The following is a 17,966-nucleotide window of genomic DNA, read 5'->3' as shown; positions in this document are numbered from 1 at the left end:
AGTACTAGCTACAGCTATAGCCTTTGCTGCAAACAACTCTGGTCCACCAGAGATGCCAAAAATAATCACTTGTACATTTCCAGCTTATTTCATGATGTAGCTAATATGATTCTCGTAAATACCTTTGTCATTTAAGAGTATAGACGGGTGCCTTCAAGACATTGCAGGAAAAATCAGAGGTCCCATACAACAAAATTTTAAGTTTGCAATCAAGAGAAAAATATTAAATATAAATTGGCACAATGAAATGACAAGATCAAAACCTATGCCCTCCCACCCATCACCTCCTCTTTAAACAAAGTCATTTTTTAGTATCCAGATCATCAAGATGTAAATGTGCATTAATAGTCTATATTTAAATGGAACTACCTCTTCCTAGATATCAGATTTTTTATGAAATGTTTTATGAACTATCATGGCTATAATTTGTAGGTTACAGCTGAATGACAAAGAAATATACTATACCTGCCCAAAAGGCACAAAAGGGGGAGGGCCACCTTCCGTTCCAATATTACTCCTATTGTGTTTTGCTAAACTCTGTAAAAGAAAATTGTTGCGTCAGTCACAGAAACAGAACACTGTGCCAGCTGGACACTACATGTGGCCTTAAGAAGAGTACACATGTTAACTTGATTAGCAGTTCTTCAGATAAAGAAAAAAGAACACGCGTAACAGTAAGCATAATCATTATTAATATTTATGGAATAGAAATGCTCTAAATAGCTAGTCAGCAATTGGTAATCTAGACCTGCAAAATACAAGCATTCTCAAATAATATAAATAACTAGTCAACAACAGAAATGAAATGGATTTGTAAGATACTGCTTTAAAATATCTGCTCATAGTCAATGTGTTGTTTCTTTCTTTACAAATCCTGACAACAGCAACAACCTGCACAAGAATGAAATTCATTGGAACTGACATAATGGTATGTGCTAGTTATTTCATACTAAACAGATATATTTGGGTCAGAACTGGATTAAGGGAAGATAGGCCCTTAATGACGATTAAGATGCTTTAAAAAAAAAAAAAATACATTTTTGCATAATGCATTTATCTTCTTCATTTCTTATTGCCCTTTTTGTTGTTATTGTTGACTTTTTTTGTGTGTTAAAACACTGGGACAGTCATGCATGGTTACATACATCACTGTAATATATATTTTAAACTTAACCCTGTATTATAACCTATAACCCTGAGTTACTTAGATGTATTTATTAGAATTACTTATATGCATTTATTATCCTGATGTAAAATTGATTTTATCTCCATCACAAAACTGCAGTATAAACGTCTATATGCTTTACGCCATTATACTACCATATATTATCAAGGAATTTCAAAAGATAACTAAGATATTAATTCAGCTAAGGTTTTACTAAGTTAAGGCTTTTGGCCCACTCTTGAAATTACCCACTTTTATTCCATAAGCAAAGAACATTTTCAGAGTCATCTATGATCATTAAACATATCCAAGGGTAAAAATAAAATAAGTAAACAAACAAACTTTTCTTCACGCCCCACAGTAAAAAAAGTTGATACAACATTCAATAAATTATTCAAAACAAAGCACTTGCAAGTGCAAAAATCATAAATTTTTGCTGCTTTAGCACCAGTTCACTTAAAAGTACCTTCTTCAAATTATGAGCTAAGCAAGGGATGATCACTGGAGCACACCAGTACATTCTTGCTGCTGCTAACTAAAGTCGCCCAGTACATTTCATGGGCAAGCTGGTTCCTCGGGGAGGTATTCTAGGTGAAGGGTAAAAAACGCCTCTACAGCCAAGCGTGGTACTTCACTACATGGCACTTCACGCATGATTCATTTCACCCAACTTTTCACAGCATCTACAACGTAAATGTCTGTATCTGAGTCAGTGACATCAGGTTCTTTTTAAGAGACAAAGGCAAACAAGGACTGCTAAGGGAATATGTCACCCTTCGGATACCTGACGCCTTAAAACCTGCCTGTTTTTCCCTACTGACTGTAAAATGACTTTAGGGTGACTAAGTCCAATAGGTATCTTACATTACAGACATCATCTGAGGTTAGCATCACGCATGCTGTCCTTACAACATGAGGCACTGAAGTCTGGCTCTGTAGAAACTATTCTAATCCCTGAAGCCACTGGTGCTAAAACAATACCAAAGAAGAAAAAAAAAAAACACTACCACCTGGCCCTTCAAATGAGGTTTAAACAACCTAATTACCCCCAGAACACTGAGAACACTATGAAGGAATGATTATTTGGAATTCTCATCTAAAGAAGTCCGTGGAGCATTGTCTTCTATTTCTAAATAATCAAGAAAAAAAGATTACATGGTAACCTTTTCATTTACTCCTTCCTTATTTATTTACTGCCACTTAAATGGTGACACTTAAAAAAAAAAATGGAAGAAATTTAAAGGCAATAATTACCTTACAACAAATTTTATTGCTACAAAGAATACAACGCTTATTCCACTTGAACTGCATTTGTTGTGTGATGACACTGCATTCATTCTGTATACACAGTATTTGTAGTACAAGTCTGTTATTACTAAAGTCTGATTCCTCCCCAAAGCAATTTCAAATATCATCCTGAATGGAACAAAACGGTAATGCAACTCTAAGCCGACAGGCAGGTATCAGGGCAATAATTTAATACTGGACAAATAATTTTAATCCCAAAGCTTTGTAAAATTCTTTGACTTAATAGCACTGATTTTTAAAGCAAATATAAACAAACTTATTTATTTCATCTTCTACACAGGAAGCCCAATTAATGCTCCTCAGATATCATAGTGGAGAAACAGAAATTGACTTGAAAAAAATTGAAATAGTCACACAAATACAAGTTTTCTGTCTTTTTATGCAAACACTGTTCAGTATTTCATTTAATCCTGACTGGCACGATTAGACAAGGAGTGGCAATGTCCTTTCTCGAATATCTTTGAGAGCTGACAGTCTTACTTACTGTCAACCATTCAGTTTTGTAAAGCTTTCTGAATGGGAAAACATTAAGTTCATGGGGAAAGTGCTACCGAAGGAGCATGTGGCTTCTATAGACTTGTTTCAGCCCTATCTGTCTAGTTGTCAGCCCGGATATAGACATGGATCTATGACTTGCAGTGGCCATGGTTCACCTGTCCAAACTGATTTCTTGTTCCTCGTAGCTTTGCAGCTGACATGGTCACATTCTTGCTGCAAACTTGGACCATGTTCTGTGAGCTGTTCAGGGAGGAGAAGAAATTGAAAGTCCAGCAAACTCTCTGCAGCTTCCTGGGGAAATGGACATGGAGGTACTCGTCTCTGCCCCCATGTAACCGAGGACAGGATGCAGGGAAATTACATAAAGCTTTGCCAGGGGAGGTTCAAACTGGGCATTAGGAAAAATTCCTTTACCAAGAGGGTGGTCGAACTCTGGAACAGGCTTCCTAGAGAGGTGCGTGACACCCCACGCCTGTCAGAGTGAAAATGCCCTCACTACCATGCTTTAACTTCTGGTTAGTCCTGAAGGGACTGGATCTTTGTAGGGCCCTTCCAACTGGCCTGTTCTCTTCTATTCAAACTGCAAAATGGAACCAGAGAACTCAGGGAATAGCAATAGGCAATAATTAAATTCCTATAATGTATCTAACAGAAAATCAGTGAAAACAAACTCTTTTGAACATATCACATAAAGTCAACCTAAGCGGCTAACAAGTGCTGAAAGTTGCCCTTACCAGCACTATGGTTATAAAAAGGTTTGCTTTATTGTAAGCAGTTGTTGTTCTGTAGTTATTTCTTGACATTGACTTCAAAAACTAATTAGTATTTACAGAACAATGTTTCTTTGTTGAAACACAGGTAGAATAAACACAAGAACTAACTTGCCAAAACTCACTAGTAAAACAAACATGAAAACAGATCGTTCAAAGTATCACTAATAAAGCTAGCTGATTCTGTAAAGCCTTCTCTTTCCAACTAATTGATATTCTTAAGAACATGTAAGATGTTTGTGTCCCTTTTTTCAACCTTGTAGCTTAATGCTTTTATTTGGAAAGAAAACTTACATGTTTTATAGTCAATATGAACAAAAATGATAATATGGGATGGTTCTGTTTCTGGTCCCAGAACCCTTTTTTTAATCAAGCAGGCAATTTCATTTAAATTCAGGATTATTAATACATTTTTTAATATTGTCAATGATAAAAGCACAAAAAGAATGCCAAGCACACTCTCCATTCTGGTTGATTCTGTATCTCATGTTCAAATTAATTTTGGCCCAGTTCGCTCGTATCTATAGAATGCAAACCAACATCAAAGAAGGCTAGCCAAAACAATAAACAACTGTGCCAAACTTTGCATCAGCAACAAAAGTACCTTACACTGAAACGGTCTTTATAAGAAGCTATTCTGTTTTATATACATGGACACAATATAGGTGTGTGTCTCTTTGTAGTAGTAGTATAAGAAGTGGTAGATGCAGCAAGATTTTGGGGCTATTTGTAGCAGGGTCACAATTTCTTGTCCTAGGCACTTCCACGTATCTGTGAGGAAGTCCACCTAAGTTTCCTGCAGCAACCATGCTAAAACAAATGAAAAAGAACTTACAAGTAGTTGTAGTTTGCTGAAGGACTTTAAAGCCTCCAATTCATGTAATCATAGTTTTACCTAAAGCACTGATGAAATCTTCAATGTAAGCTACTAACTTCAGTACTTTCTGTAAAACTACTTCTTTTTGTTGCCTCAAAAATTTACAATTACAATCTACAGACTGTACAGGGCATCATTCTTTAACATTTTCATACCATAAACCACTGTTCTGGTGTCATAATGGGAAGTGACCAACCATTAGGGAAGTAACCAAACAGTCTAGCAGACAATGCCAAGTTGGGCGGGAGCATTGATCTGCTCAAGGGTAGGAGGAATCTACAGAGGGATCTGGATAGACTGGAACAATGCACCACGGCCAACTGTATGAGGTTCAACAAGGCAAAGTGCCGGGTCCTGCACCTGGGGCACAACAACCCCATGCAATGCTACTGGCTGAGGGAAGAGTGTCTGGAAAGCTGCCCAGCAAAAAGCGACCTGGGGGTATTGGTTGACAGCCAATCACAGAATGGTTTGTGTTGGAAGGGACCTTACGCATTAACTAATTCCAGCCCTCCTGACATGGGCAGAGACACCTCCCACTAGATCAGCTTGCCCAGGGCCCCATCCAACCTGGCCTCAAACATTTCCAGGGATGGGACATCCACAGCTTCCCTGGGCAACCTGTGCCAGTGCCTCAGCATCCTCAGAGTGAAGAAAGCCAGATGAATATGAGCCAGCATCGTGCTCAGGTGGCCAAGAAGGCCAACAGCATCCTGGCTTCTATCAGTGTGGCAAGCAAGAGTAGGAAAGTGATTTTCCCTTTATACTCAGCTCTGGTGAGGCCACATCTCAAATAATGTGTTCAGATTTGAGCCCTTCACTACAGGGAAGACACTGAGGTGCAGGAGTGTGTCCAGAGAAGGGCAACAAAGCTGGTGAATGGTCTACAGGACAAGTGTTATGAGGAGCAGCTGAGGGTGCAGGGGCTGTTTAGCTTGGAGAAAAGATGACTCAGGGGAGACCTCATTAATCCCTACAACTACCTCAAAGGACGTTGTAGTGGGTTGGGGGTTGGTCTCTTCTCACACGCAACAAGAGATGAGATGAGGGGAAATGGCTTCAAGTTGCACCAGGGAAGGTTTAGGTTGAAAACTAGGAAAAATTTCTTCACTGAAGGGGCTGTGGGTCATTGTAACAGGCTGCTCAGGAAAGCAGTTGAATCACCATCCCTGGAGGTAGTTAGAAGACATGTAGATGTGATGTTTAGGGACATGGTATAGTGGTAGACTTGGCAGTGCTGGGTTAAAGGTTGGACTAGGTGATCATTGTGTTTTTTTCCAACTTAAATGATTCTATGATTACTGCACTGAAATACATTCAGTATGGTTGACAAATGTTTTCTGCCCCTGCAGATTAAAAAAGGAATCAGTTGCCATGCAAAAATAACTTCCCATTTCATTTGCAACAATATATTGATCTATTTACACATACTTGGCTTCATCCTTAAAAATACTTGGACAGTAAAGTTCTAAAAGCTTCTTGTGGAAAAGTTCACAGCTGACACATTACATTTAATGACAAAGCATAATTTGCATCTGGTAAAACAAGCATTTCCAGTGGTGTTACCTCACCCTTTGCAATTCCCACTTTTCTATAAGATGCTCCACTTCACCTCCGAGAACTGCAGTGTTACTGTCATCCAACAACAAGAATCCATTTCTCACTTCAACAATTCCTGAAAGCTTAATTTTTGTTCCAGGTGGAGTGTTCAAGCTACAAGCAGAAACAAAACCAAGTATTTCACATATGTTTATTAATATTTTGCCACCAAAAAGAACACATACAAAACTATTCCTATTATACTTTCAACATTTTCATATTTCATAATAAATGATTAGCATCAAAAACCTTTGCAATAACTCCTTCAACAGGCACCGTAGTTTTCAGTAGGTTTTTTGGAACACTTCCCATTCATTACACAAAGATGCCATATTGCAAATTAGATTCTAACAGAGATGAATGTTTGCAAATTGTCTGGTTGGTTAAAATCCAATTTAACAGTACCAAGCTAAGGATGTGATTTGTCTAGACTAACAGAAGATGTCTCAAAGTCAGTTGTCTAAGAATAAGTTCCTCATCCTAAGACTCATTTATAGTTAATAAACGGAAGATTTCCAGATGGTTAATCATCTCGTTTGTTTTAGACATTTAACTTAGGAGAAAACTAGGAACAGTTGAGAAAGATGCCTTCTATACATTGCTAACAGCCACAACTGTTCCAGAATATAAAAACCATGCACCTTGTGGTGCTTCTTCGCTCATTACTCCATGATTTAAAAGCAGATGGATGCTCTCTGTGGTCAACTCCCACAAGAAGGTACCTATCTTCTTTTCATTTGAATCTACCCTATAAAAACAACAGCAGATGCATAAAAGTATCATGCATCTCCAACTCCTAATTGAAAGATGTGGCAAGCAGCACAATCTGGAAATGATTATTTTTACAGTAAGAAACAAAAGAGGACAGTGTGTTATAACCTTTCGAGTAAGAGATAATAACCTCTTCAAAATATGCTAAAGCTGTCATTGCAGTCACAGAACCATACCACATGGTAAGGAACACTCACAGAGAAGTCAGACAATTTTAGCATTAGTAACTTAAACCTCTGCACTATTAATGGACTTTCTATATTGTTCTGACAGAAGCAAAGAAAATAAGATCAGAAAAAAAAAAAACAGACAAGAAAGAAAACAAGAACTTCTGTCACTACTACAGAAAGTGATGAGTTGTGACACTGGAGACTTCATCTAAGAACTTTTAAATTATGTCTTTTACTGGCTGTTGGTCTTGTGTGTACTGTTTGCTCTAGAATCTAATGCAGGACTCTGTTTGCCTTCCTTTTCTGCGCTTTTTATACTCGCATTGGAATATGATATTCCAAGTTGTGAGGGCTCAAGCTAAAATTAAAATATCATCAAGTACTCTACTTTTAGATCATCTTCACTCTGAACTGCAAGCTGCTTCCTACTCAGAATGAGCAGTATAACAATCAAAGACGACATTTAAAAATGAAGTTCAAAAGTTCTACGCATCTAGCAGAGACAGACAGAGGAAGAAGATGCTTTTTAAATAGAAAGTAATCTGGAATGAAGAGCAAAGCATACCATAACTCCAGAGACTACACACTGGAGATCTTTTTCAATATCTTAATGACTACACACACAAGAAATCCCCATGTTCAGCAGTAATTAGCTCTTCTGTCCTTCATTTTTAACTAAAGAAAAAATGACTAATTCGGTACAAGTTATAGCTTTGTCCATGGTAAAGCAACACTAATTGCATGAGGTTAGGTGCGTCAGGGCTGTGACATTCTTGTTATCAAGTCAGACAAAAAATCTGCGAAAAAAATTGAGATTTGTCTCAAGTTAGCACACACTCATAAGCCTGCTTGCCTTGTTAAGTCTGACTCAACAGATGGCTGCAAAAATCCTCTTCAGCATAAAGAGCATTGTAAATTACATTCATATACACTTCTGCATGCTACTTTAAAGTTCTCCTGTATTTCCAAAATCTGAGACGGAAATGAGAATAAACCAAAAAGCAAAGTTGCCCACCTTATTTTTGACATACTACTGTATTCTATAGCTGTGCAGCTTGTGTGTCCATCAGTCATCTGTAAACGTAACATTCTGGGAGCAGCCTGAGACTCTTCATTATCCTTTGGTGCAGCAACATTGCGTATTTTCTGTATTTGCAGAACACACGGCCCTTCCAGCTATTTATGCAAAACAGAAAAGACAAAAATGTTAACACCTTGAAGCAAGCACACTGTAATATCTAGACACACTAACAGATGCCCCCAGGCAAAGCAAAGTGTAATTTAATTAGGCAGTTACGTTCAATTTCTATCACTCACATACAGTATGTTCTAAAACATGTCAAAAATGGCTTTTTCAGAGAAACAGCTGTAATGATGCTTAGTACATCTCTACAATATCAATTATAGAAAAGAAGTGAAAGATTTGGAGCGAGTGTACGAACAAAAAAAACAAGACTTCAAATACTGTATTTGTGGTGGAGGATTTCTCAAAAGCTGTAGAGGTTACGTTCATTTGGAAATCTACTTAAACTTGGAGCTTTTGTATCATTTCTTTCAATAAGTGAATATTTGAAAATGATAGTATAAACAACAGTATTTTCATTCATTTCTGTCTAACTCTTATTTCTGACAGTAACAGTTAAATGACCAATCCTGTTTCTCCTGTGAATGGAGTTTTCTTTCCCCTTGATTTCAACAGAAGCATAACTGGATAATTTAATGTATAATAGGAAAACAAGTCCCCCTCTATCAACTAACTTCAAAAAAGAAGACACAAAGAGATGACGATTAATATTTTTCTCTTCTAGAATTTTTGTACAGAAAGATTATTTCTATAGTAGTGAATGACACACCACCACACTCATAAATTGTTTCAACTCATTAAGCCTGGCTTATCATAAATTAAAACTTTTTTTTTTTTAATATAAAATGTTTTCAAAGTACAAATGAAGAAGCGTTAGTTATATGAGAAGCACTCCTAAGTGACCACAACTAGATCTGGTACTCAGCTGAACAGTATCTTTATTATGATTGCAATTTCTCTCATAAATGTTAAATAAATTTTAGTTCTGGGCACGTGTTTTTGTTTTTAAATAACTGTTTGATAGACCCCTTACAATTCTGGAGCACAAAGAAATTAGAGCTAGGCTAACTATGAATATATATGCAAATAGATTCAGGTTTTCTTATACACTGTATCAAGCATGCATTACAATAAAGCACAGCTGCACATTTGACGAGCTTAGACAATAGCGTCTGCTTCTCTAATGATGAAAATTACATGTTACTTCAAAGAAACAGGTGCAGAAGAAGAACAGAAGAATGGTACTCTTAAGTAACTATGCTATATTAACAACCTATTTGTTTATACGGACTTAATCAGGTTCTTAGAGCTTCCCTGTCACAATTCAGCTCAGTCTCCCTCTCACCACATAAAACGACCACGTAGTGATGGCAGAAGTCCATCTTCCTGCAGAAGGAAGACTACCATCACAAAATTCCAGGTGAATCCAGAAGACCTATACCAGTAGTCTTTGCATGGACTACTTCAAAGAATCACTGTAACCCACCATATAAAAATCCTCTTAACTTGGCCAAGTTACAAAGACACATGAAGGCAATGTTAATATTTAAGTTTCCAAGTAGCTGTTCTCACTGAGCACAATGAAGAGTCACATGAAAACCAGTAATAGCAAGTTTTTACATTCAAGAGAGTTCATCAACCCAAAGTTAAAAGCTCTCTAGACCACTCTGCAGTACTTGCTCAAAGCTCCTTCAAGCCACAGGTTTCACACTGCTCTCTTGCATTTTTTTAAGATGAAAATCCTTAGATTCTGGTAAAATAACCATGTTGCACAATGCCAATGAAAGAGTAAACTATAACTGTACTATCTGGAACATGAATGAAGGCATTACCTAAATGATAATATGGGATTATATTATAACAGAATCATCTAGGTTGGAAGAGACCTCCAAGATCACCTAGTCCAACCTCTGACCTAACACTAACAAGTCCTCCACTAAACCATATCACTAAGCTCTACATCTAAACATCCTTCAAAGACCTCCAGGGATGGTGACTCCACCCACTTCCCTGGGCAACCCATTCCAATGCCTGACAAACCTTTTGGTAAAGAAATTCTTCCTAATATCCAACCTAAAACACCCCTGGTGCAACTTGAGCCCATTCCCCCTCATCCTGTCACCAGGTACATGGGAGAACAGACCAACCCCCACCTCACTACAGCCTCCTTTAATGTACTTATAAAGAGCGATAAGGTCACCCCTGAGCCTCCTTTTCTCCAGGCTGAACAAGCCCAGCTCCCTCAGCCGCTCCTCGTAGGACTTGTTCTCCAAACCCCTCACCAGCTTCATCGCCCTTCTCTGGACTCGCTCGAGCACCTCAATGTCCTTCTTGTAGCGAGGGGCCCAAAACTGAACACAGTACTCAAGGTGCGGCCCCACCAGAGCCGAGTACAGGGGGACAATCACTTCCCTAGACCTGCTGGACACGCTGATTCTTATACAAGCCAGGATGCTGTTGGCCTTCTTGGCCACCTGAGCACACTGCTGGCTCATAATCAGCTGACTATCAACCATCACTCCCAGGTCCTTCTCTGCCTGGCAGCTCTCCAACCACTCCTCTCCCAGCCTGTAGCTCTGCTTGGGGTTATTGCACCCCAGGTGCAGGACCCGGCACTTGGCCTTGTTGAACTTCATGCAGTTGGCCTCAGCCCATCGGTCCTGCCTATCCAGATCCTCCTGCAGAGCCTTCCTACTCTCAAGCAGATCAACACATGCACCTCACTTAGTGTCATCTGCAAACTTACTGAAGGTGCACTCAATGCCCTCATCCAGGTCATCGATAAAGATATTAAAGAGGACTGGCCCCAGTACTGAACCGTGGGGGAGGGACTGCACTAGTGACCGGCCTCCATTTTGGAGGATTTGACTCCATTCACCACAACAATTTGGGCCCGGCTATCCAGCCAGTTTTTAACCCAACTAAGCATACGCCAGCTCAAGCCATGAGCAGCCAGCTTGTTGAGGAGCATGTTGAGGGAAACGGTGTCAAAAGCCTTACTGAAATCAAAGCAGACCACATCCACAGCCTCTCCCTCATCCACTAAGTGCCATCACTTTGTCATAGAAGGAGAAAGATTGTATACAAAAAAACAGTTGCTCCAAAAAGTATTTGTTAACTGGACAGGCAACTGCACACATATTAATGAATAATCTTAGTTTTTCAATGTGAAAAGTACAGTATCATCTTCTACAATACACAGTATTGCACTAATGACATTATAATATTCATACTGAAAGTTTAAAATTTATTTATGTGAAAACTACTAGATAAATCTGAACTCTTGACCTTGAAACGGGAGAATGAGACAAAGGGTAATGACTGGAAGTTGAGGTTTAATGAATTCAAAAGCAGAAGTAAGGCATACATGTTATCAAGTGATAATGAATTTCCAGAGTAAGTTACTTTTTTCTATAACACTATTTTAAAATACTTTTAAAATTTTATAACTAAAATTTATTTTAAATTGGTGCCAAGCTGGAATGTGAAAGATGATAGAATTACTTTGTTGACAGCCCTTTCAGTTTCCTGATTTCAGTACATCACCCTTCTCTTTGATGTCTTTTACTGACTACAGTAATGTGTTTCTTTTTCATTCTACTGAGATTTTAAGTGAAGTATTTGTCAAAATCATTCAAGCGTAGACTTTTAAGACCACCTTCATAATTTCAAAATGAAGTGCATCTACTTACTTTAAGAACCACTTGTCAAGCAGACCATGATTAGACAAAGCCTAGATTTCCTCAGCTTATATTTGTAGGTGAAACCTCATATAAGAGCATACATGACTCTTGTAAAGAACAAAAAATGAAAACAGTATAAACAAATATCCACATTATAATGTGATACAATGTATTCAGGTCTTTCTAGACACAGTTTAAATAGACTAAAAGATAATTTACTCATATTTAGTTAACTCATAGGCTTCTTCCATACAAAGAAACATATTTAAGTACTTCACATTGTGTTCAGAAAAAGAGTCTGCAATATTAACTATGCACTCTGACTGGAGGGGGCTAGTAGATCAACTGTTGGATATACTATGTAGAACAAATCAAAAGCCCTTCCAGCAAATCCTGAAAGTCACTAAAATTATTTAATACCAGTGGTCTTCAAACAGTACTTACACTTGCCACAGGGTCAGCAAGTTAAGACATTGCCGCACACAAACAGGATGGCAGCAATTATCTTTAAAACAAGAGATGTTCCAGATCAAGCTAGAACCAGAAGCATACTAACTTGCCAAAGTACTGTGATCAAGGTAGAAAATCTTCTAATAAATCAGTCCCATCTGATCTCAAAGTTACAGAGGTAAAATCTGAAACAATTCCCAATAGCTACCTAATGATTTTTAGGTAATGTAACAACTAGACTATAACCTACTGTTTTCAAGATACTGCCTGCCTAGAGGCATTGCTTTGACACACTCAACCTTATCTGAAAACTAAAAAGTCAACCTTTCACAAGGACTTTGCTATATCTATTATATCTAGCATTATCTACTTTTTCTCAAAAATACAGATGGAATCATGCCTCTTTAAAGCTCCTGAAATAGGCATTAGGAGCTAAGAACACAATCAAAACACTGAAAAGGTGAAGAGTTCAAGGATGAGAGCTTACCTAAAGCTGCTAAATAGCTCTCTCTAGACAGACTATCACTCAGTTCCATCTGTCAGCATCACTGCATGCACAGCCACAAGTACCTAAGCCTGTCAAAATCATCTCAATTATAAAAGATCAATGAAAAATTCATTTTTGACATACGCAGTTTCAAACACAGAGCAATCACTCTCAATGGAAGCTAAATACAAGCACCTCAAGACTGAAACTTTTTAATGCAGATCAGTTTTAACCGGAACAGCAAATTCAATCATGCCTTAAAATAAAAAAGGCTGTAGGAAACCATGACATTCACAATCAAAGAGATGGTAGCAGGCAACTAAGCACTGTTAGTTATACTAATGTACTGGCAGAAATTGGGAAGTGTAAGAGTAACTTAAAACAAGAATTAAAATATGTAGCAAGTTATGTTCTAACTGCTTACCATCAGCCTGTCAGCATTTGGAAAGCATTTCTCTGATGTTAGAAATGAAATCCTTTCTGAACACTCGTGAACTGAATGTTTCAATTGTAATTGAGCATACATACTCAAAAGAAAACAAAGCTATACCCTAAATGTAACATCATTACTAAATTGTACATTATAACTTGTTATAACAGACTTCCTTGTATCTTCATTACATTAAAAGTACCTCACATATATGCATGGCATACAGTCATCTGGATGGAAATGCGAGGGTTCAGCCTTCTTAAATCCTATGCAAATGTGGCCATCTTGTGGTTAATGGTGGTTATATAGATTTTTAAGGCCACACAAAACAGATATAAATGAGCAAATAAAAGATTTTTGTGTATCAGTGACTAAAGTTGACAATCACATATATGGTCAACTGCCCACATTGTTTCACATTTAGACTCTATTATGTCTTTTATGAAAATATTTGCCTATCGTCTTAATGCTACAAATCAAAGTTATTTTCCATGCAAGATGAACAACAGAAATGGGTAATTTTTCTTCCCTCCTGAAGCATTTCTGAACCACAGGTACCTTCTACTGAGAGGTTACACAAACAATTATTTTTACACATCTCAAAATAGGCAGCAGCACTTACTAAGTAGGCAGATTTGCCTAACTTCACTAAACGAAAACTGTACCGTTAGGAAAGCAAAGATCAGTGTACTATCTACTAGTTTGTGCTAAAAGCTATAAAAAAGTAATTCCCAGACTTTTTCTTTACAGTCCATACTTCTTTTCTAAAGCTAGAGGATTACCTTTCTCTAGCAAAAGGTTTACAGTGTGTTTTTTTTCTAGAATAACCATCTAAAAGCTATGATTTAAATAAAAAAGTTGATTAAAGTAAGACCAAACTAAATTTTAGCAGAAGTTCACACGTAGAAAGTCCAATCTCCTTAGCAATGTCAACAGAAGCAGACAAGTTTGGAATTTAAGAAATAAGAAAACAAAAATGAATGTGCGCCACAATTTTCCTTCATCCCATTTTCTCTGGCTTCTCAAAACCCCCATCACCACTGCCAGAAGTTATCTACAAGAAAAAAAAGAAAAAAAAAAAAAAAGAAAGCTTTTTCCCCCTGTTTGTATTTTTACTCTTTATGACTGAAAATGAAAGGAATAGATACACATTGATTTCTCTCAATTACCTGACTATATGGGAAATAGAAGTGCCTTGAATCAAGCAAACTTGAATTTTAAAAAATTTGGATTGGATTAGATTCCTGCAGCACACAATCCTACTATCCAGTCTTCCAACCCCATCAACAGTAAGACAACCCCCTGCAGAAATATATCAAGCTCTATTCACTAACAACAATGACAGATGCATTAAAAAAAAAAAAAAAAAAAAAAAACCGTAACTGCTACAGGGAAGAGATGTTCCAGAATATTATTGCACTGATTATTAAGCATCTTTTTTTTCAGTTTTTAATCTAGATTTCTTGAGTAGTTTAAATCAATTTCTCCACCAAAAATTCTCTTCCAATTTAAACTAATCTTACTCCTCTTTTATTACTTCCTTCTTTCTGATATGCTTACAAACTCTGTACCTCCTCCCTGATTCCAAGTTTGCTGCCTGGAAACATACTTTCCTTTCCACTTCCCACTTATCCTAGTAATACTCCCTTGTACTCGCAGTATCTCAATTTTACCTTTCTCAAAAACAATGACCAAAATTATACAATCGTCAGCTGCAACAAAACCTCTGCAATGTCTTCCCAGATATAGAGGTGTCTCAGAACACATCTTTATTCCACTTTCCTTTTCGCAGCCGCATTGCACTGTTTACAGGCAACACCAACTTCTATAACCAAGTTTCTCTCCTCTGCATTGACTCCCAAATGAGGGAGTTCTAAGCCTACAGCAGGACTGTCAGTCCCTAAATATGTGATTTCACATTTTATACACGTAACTTTTGCTTACTTAGACACAGTAATCACAACTTCCATACACCTTCCTTATTTTGCCACAGAAGTTAGAATATCCATACTGAAAATGGAGGCAAAGTATCAAGCTAGGAAAAAAAAAAATAAAATCATTTATCTCTTTGTTAAATATTTCATTTAAGAGCTTCTTTTATACTGAAATCCATGAGTCTGGATTTTAAATCATTGAAATCACATCATTACTCTCCCTAATCATTACTTCCCTTTTATCACTCTTTTCCTTTTTCAGTGGACAATTTTGGTTCTGAACATACACTGGATAACCTTCAATTAAAAGCCTGTTGATCTACAAATTAGTTGCTTATCCTCTGGCTCAGTAAGTCAACATAAAAACAATCACCAACCACTCTTCCCCACACACACACACACACACACACACTCATCTTTTAAAATATAATAAATTTTTCACAAATCAACAAAACATCTCCAAGCATAAAGGTCACACTTGTAAGTTTTTCCTACAATCTACCAAAAAATGCATAATTTCCAACATCTTTTGCAAGAACAGCACTCTAAGTCTTGTCATCCAAGTGCAGTGACTTGCTTTTTACTTTGCGATCTGAAGCACTCCAAAAGACAAGGTCAAAAAACATTATTTCCAGTATTTCCTATGTCTGCAACACACTTAAAATTGTTTGTTTAGTCAAAACTGCTAATCTAAAAAAGTTCACTCTTGTATTTCTCACTGGAATTCTAAACGAACAACATTAAGTGAAGAGACCTTTTATGAATATGCCATCCAACATTTGGAGCTCTGGGCAATGTACATAAGTACATGAACTTTACATTCTTTTTTTACAGGTCCGATGACTACAAGACACCATACACATTGCCTACCTTGAATAGCCTCAGAAATGATTTTACAATAAACTAATATCAAGCCTATGTTTTCTGTTAGTAATTAAATTGCATAGGTGTCATAGCCCTCCTACCCTCAAGCAAATCAGCACTCCCACCCAACTTGGTGTTATCAGTAAACTTGTACTAAGAATGCACTTGATCCCCTCGTCCAGATCATTGAAAAAGATATTAAGTAGAATTGGCCCCAGTACTGAGCCCTGGAGAAACTGCTAGTGACTGGCCTCCAGCTGGATTTAACTCCATTCACAACAACACTTTGGGCCTGGCCACCCAGACAGTTTTTTACCCAGTTAAGAGTACAACCATCCAAGCCATGAGCAGCCAGCTTCTCCAGAAAGATGCTGTGGGAAACTGTGTCAAAAGCTTTAGGAAAGCCTAAATAAACAACACCCACAGCCTATTCCTCATCTACTAAGCATGTCACCTTGCCCTAGAAGCAGATCATGTACATCAAGCAAGACCTGCCTTTCGTAAAGCCATGGTGACTGGGCCTGAACACCTGGCTGTCATGTATGTTCTGCCTGATGGCACTCAGGATGATCTGTTCCATAGCCTCTACTGGCACTAAAATGGAGAAGTTACTAGGTATATTCTCAAGTAAACAGCTGAACAATTACCTCTAAAGAAACCCAACAGTAATTCAACTGTGGAGAAAAAAAAAAAAAAAAAAAACTATAAAAATCACTTCCAACTGAAAATGTTTCATTTGGAAACTAAAATAGCAAACCTAAATATGAAAAGCATTATAATGCACCCAACAATACTTGGAGAATTATATTCATCATAAAATGGTTTGGATTGGAAGCCACCTTACAGATATAGTTCCAGACCCCCTGCCATGGGCAGGGATTCCTCCCACCAGACCAGATTGCTCAAAGCCCCATCCAGCCTGGCCTTGAACACTTCCAGAGATGGAGCATCCACAACTTCTCTCAGCAACCTGTTCCAGTGCCTCACCACCCTCATAGTAAAAAAAATTTACCCTCATATTAACTAAATTTGCCCTTTTCTAGCTTAAAACTGTTACCCCTTGTACTATCACAACACCTCAGAGTAAAGAGTCCTTACCCATCTTTCTTATGGGCCCCCTACAGGTACTGGAAGGCCGCTATAAGGTCTCCCTGGTGCCTGCTCTTCTCCAGGTTGAACAATCCCAACTCACTCCCTCAGCCTGTCTTCACTGAAGTGCTCCAGCCCCACTGTCATTCTTGACTCCCCTGGACTCATTACTAGGCCCATGTCCTATAGGACATACCTACTATGTCCACGTACTTCTTATGCCGGGGGTCCCAGAGCTGAACCCAGTATCCTAGGAGGGGTCTCATAAAAGTAGAGCAGAGGGGGACAATCACCTCCCTCAACCTGCTGGCCACGCTTCTTTTGATGCAGCCTGCTTTCTGGGCTGCAAGCACGTATCACCTGCTCTGGCCCTTCAGCAACCAACACCCCTACGTCTTTCTCACCTGGGCTGCTCTCAATCCATTCCCTGCCCAGCATGTTATTTGTCCCTGGGATTGCCCTGACCAGGTACAGAGCATTGCACTTGACCTCGTTGAAGTATTTAACCAAATATGTTTAGATTTTGTCAATACTACAGGATATGAAGTGCAGAATTCAGTAATACTCAATTAAGCAACTGCAAAATGAACAGTGTAAAAACAGATGATGAGAAGTATTTTATTTGTTTTCCATACTTCAAAAACAGAATGCTGACGGGGAAGAAAAATATTCAAATCACAGATATAAGAAAAAGCCTAGATTTATTTTTTTTTTCATTTTTCTAGGTGGAAAAAAAAAAAAAAGCTTTAAGCACTGAAATATCTTTAACGGTATGTTATTCCAAATC

At 37.9% G+C, this 17,966-nt stretch overlaps 1 protein-coding gene across 2 annotated transcripts in view; it reads right to left on the bottom strand.

Annotated features, from left to right (window-relative positions):
* Positions 1 to 17,966, bottom strand: part of TDRD3 (tudor domain containing 3) — a 104,137-nt gene that overhangs the window by 41,501 nt on the left and 44,670 nt on the right. For both annotated transcript variants that reach the window (XM_084520362.1, XM_084520363.1), the window contains exons 4-6: positions 8,174 to 8,334; positions 6,190 to 6,331; positions 466 to 537 (exon numbers count right to left, since the gene is read on the bottom strand). In XM_084520362.1, the coding sequence (XP_084376488.1) occupies positions 466 to 537; positions 6,190 to 6,331; positions 8,174 to 8,334 (375 nt within the window). The remainder of the gene's footprint in view (positions 1 to 465; positions 538 to 6,189; positions 6,332 to 8,173; positions 8,335 to 17,966) is intronic.

Source organism: Aythya ferina, assembly GCF_964211825.1.
Source record: "Aythya ferina genome assembly, chromosome: 1".
Lineage (NCBI taxonomy): Eukaryota > Metazoa > Chordata > Aves > Anseriformes > Anatidae > Aythya > Aythya ferina.
This window is presented reverse-complemented; position numbering and strand designations above follow the sequence as displayed.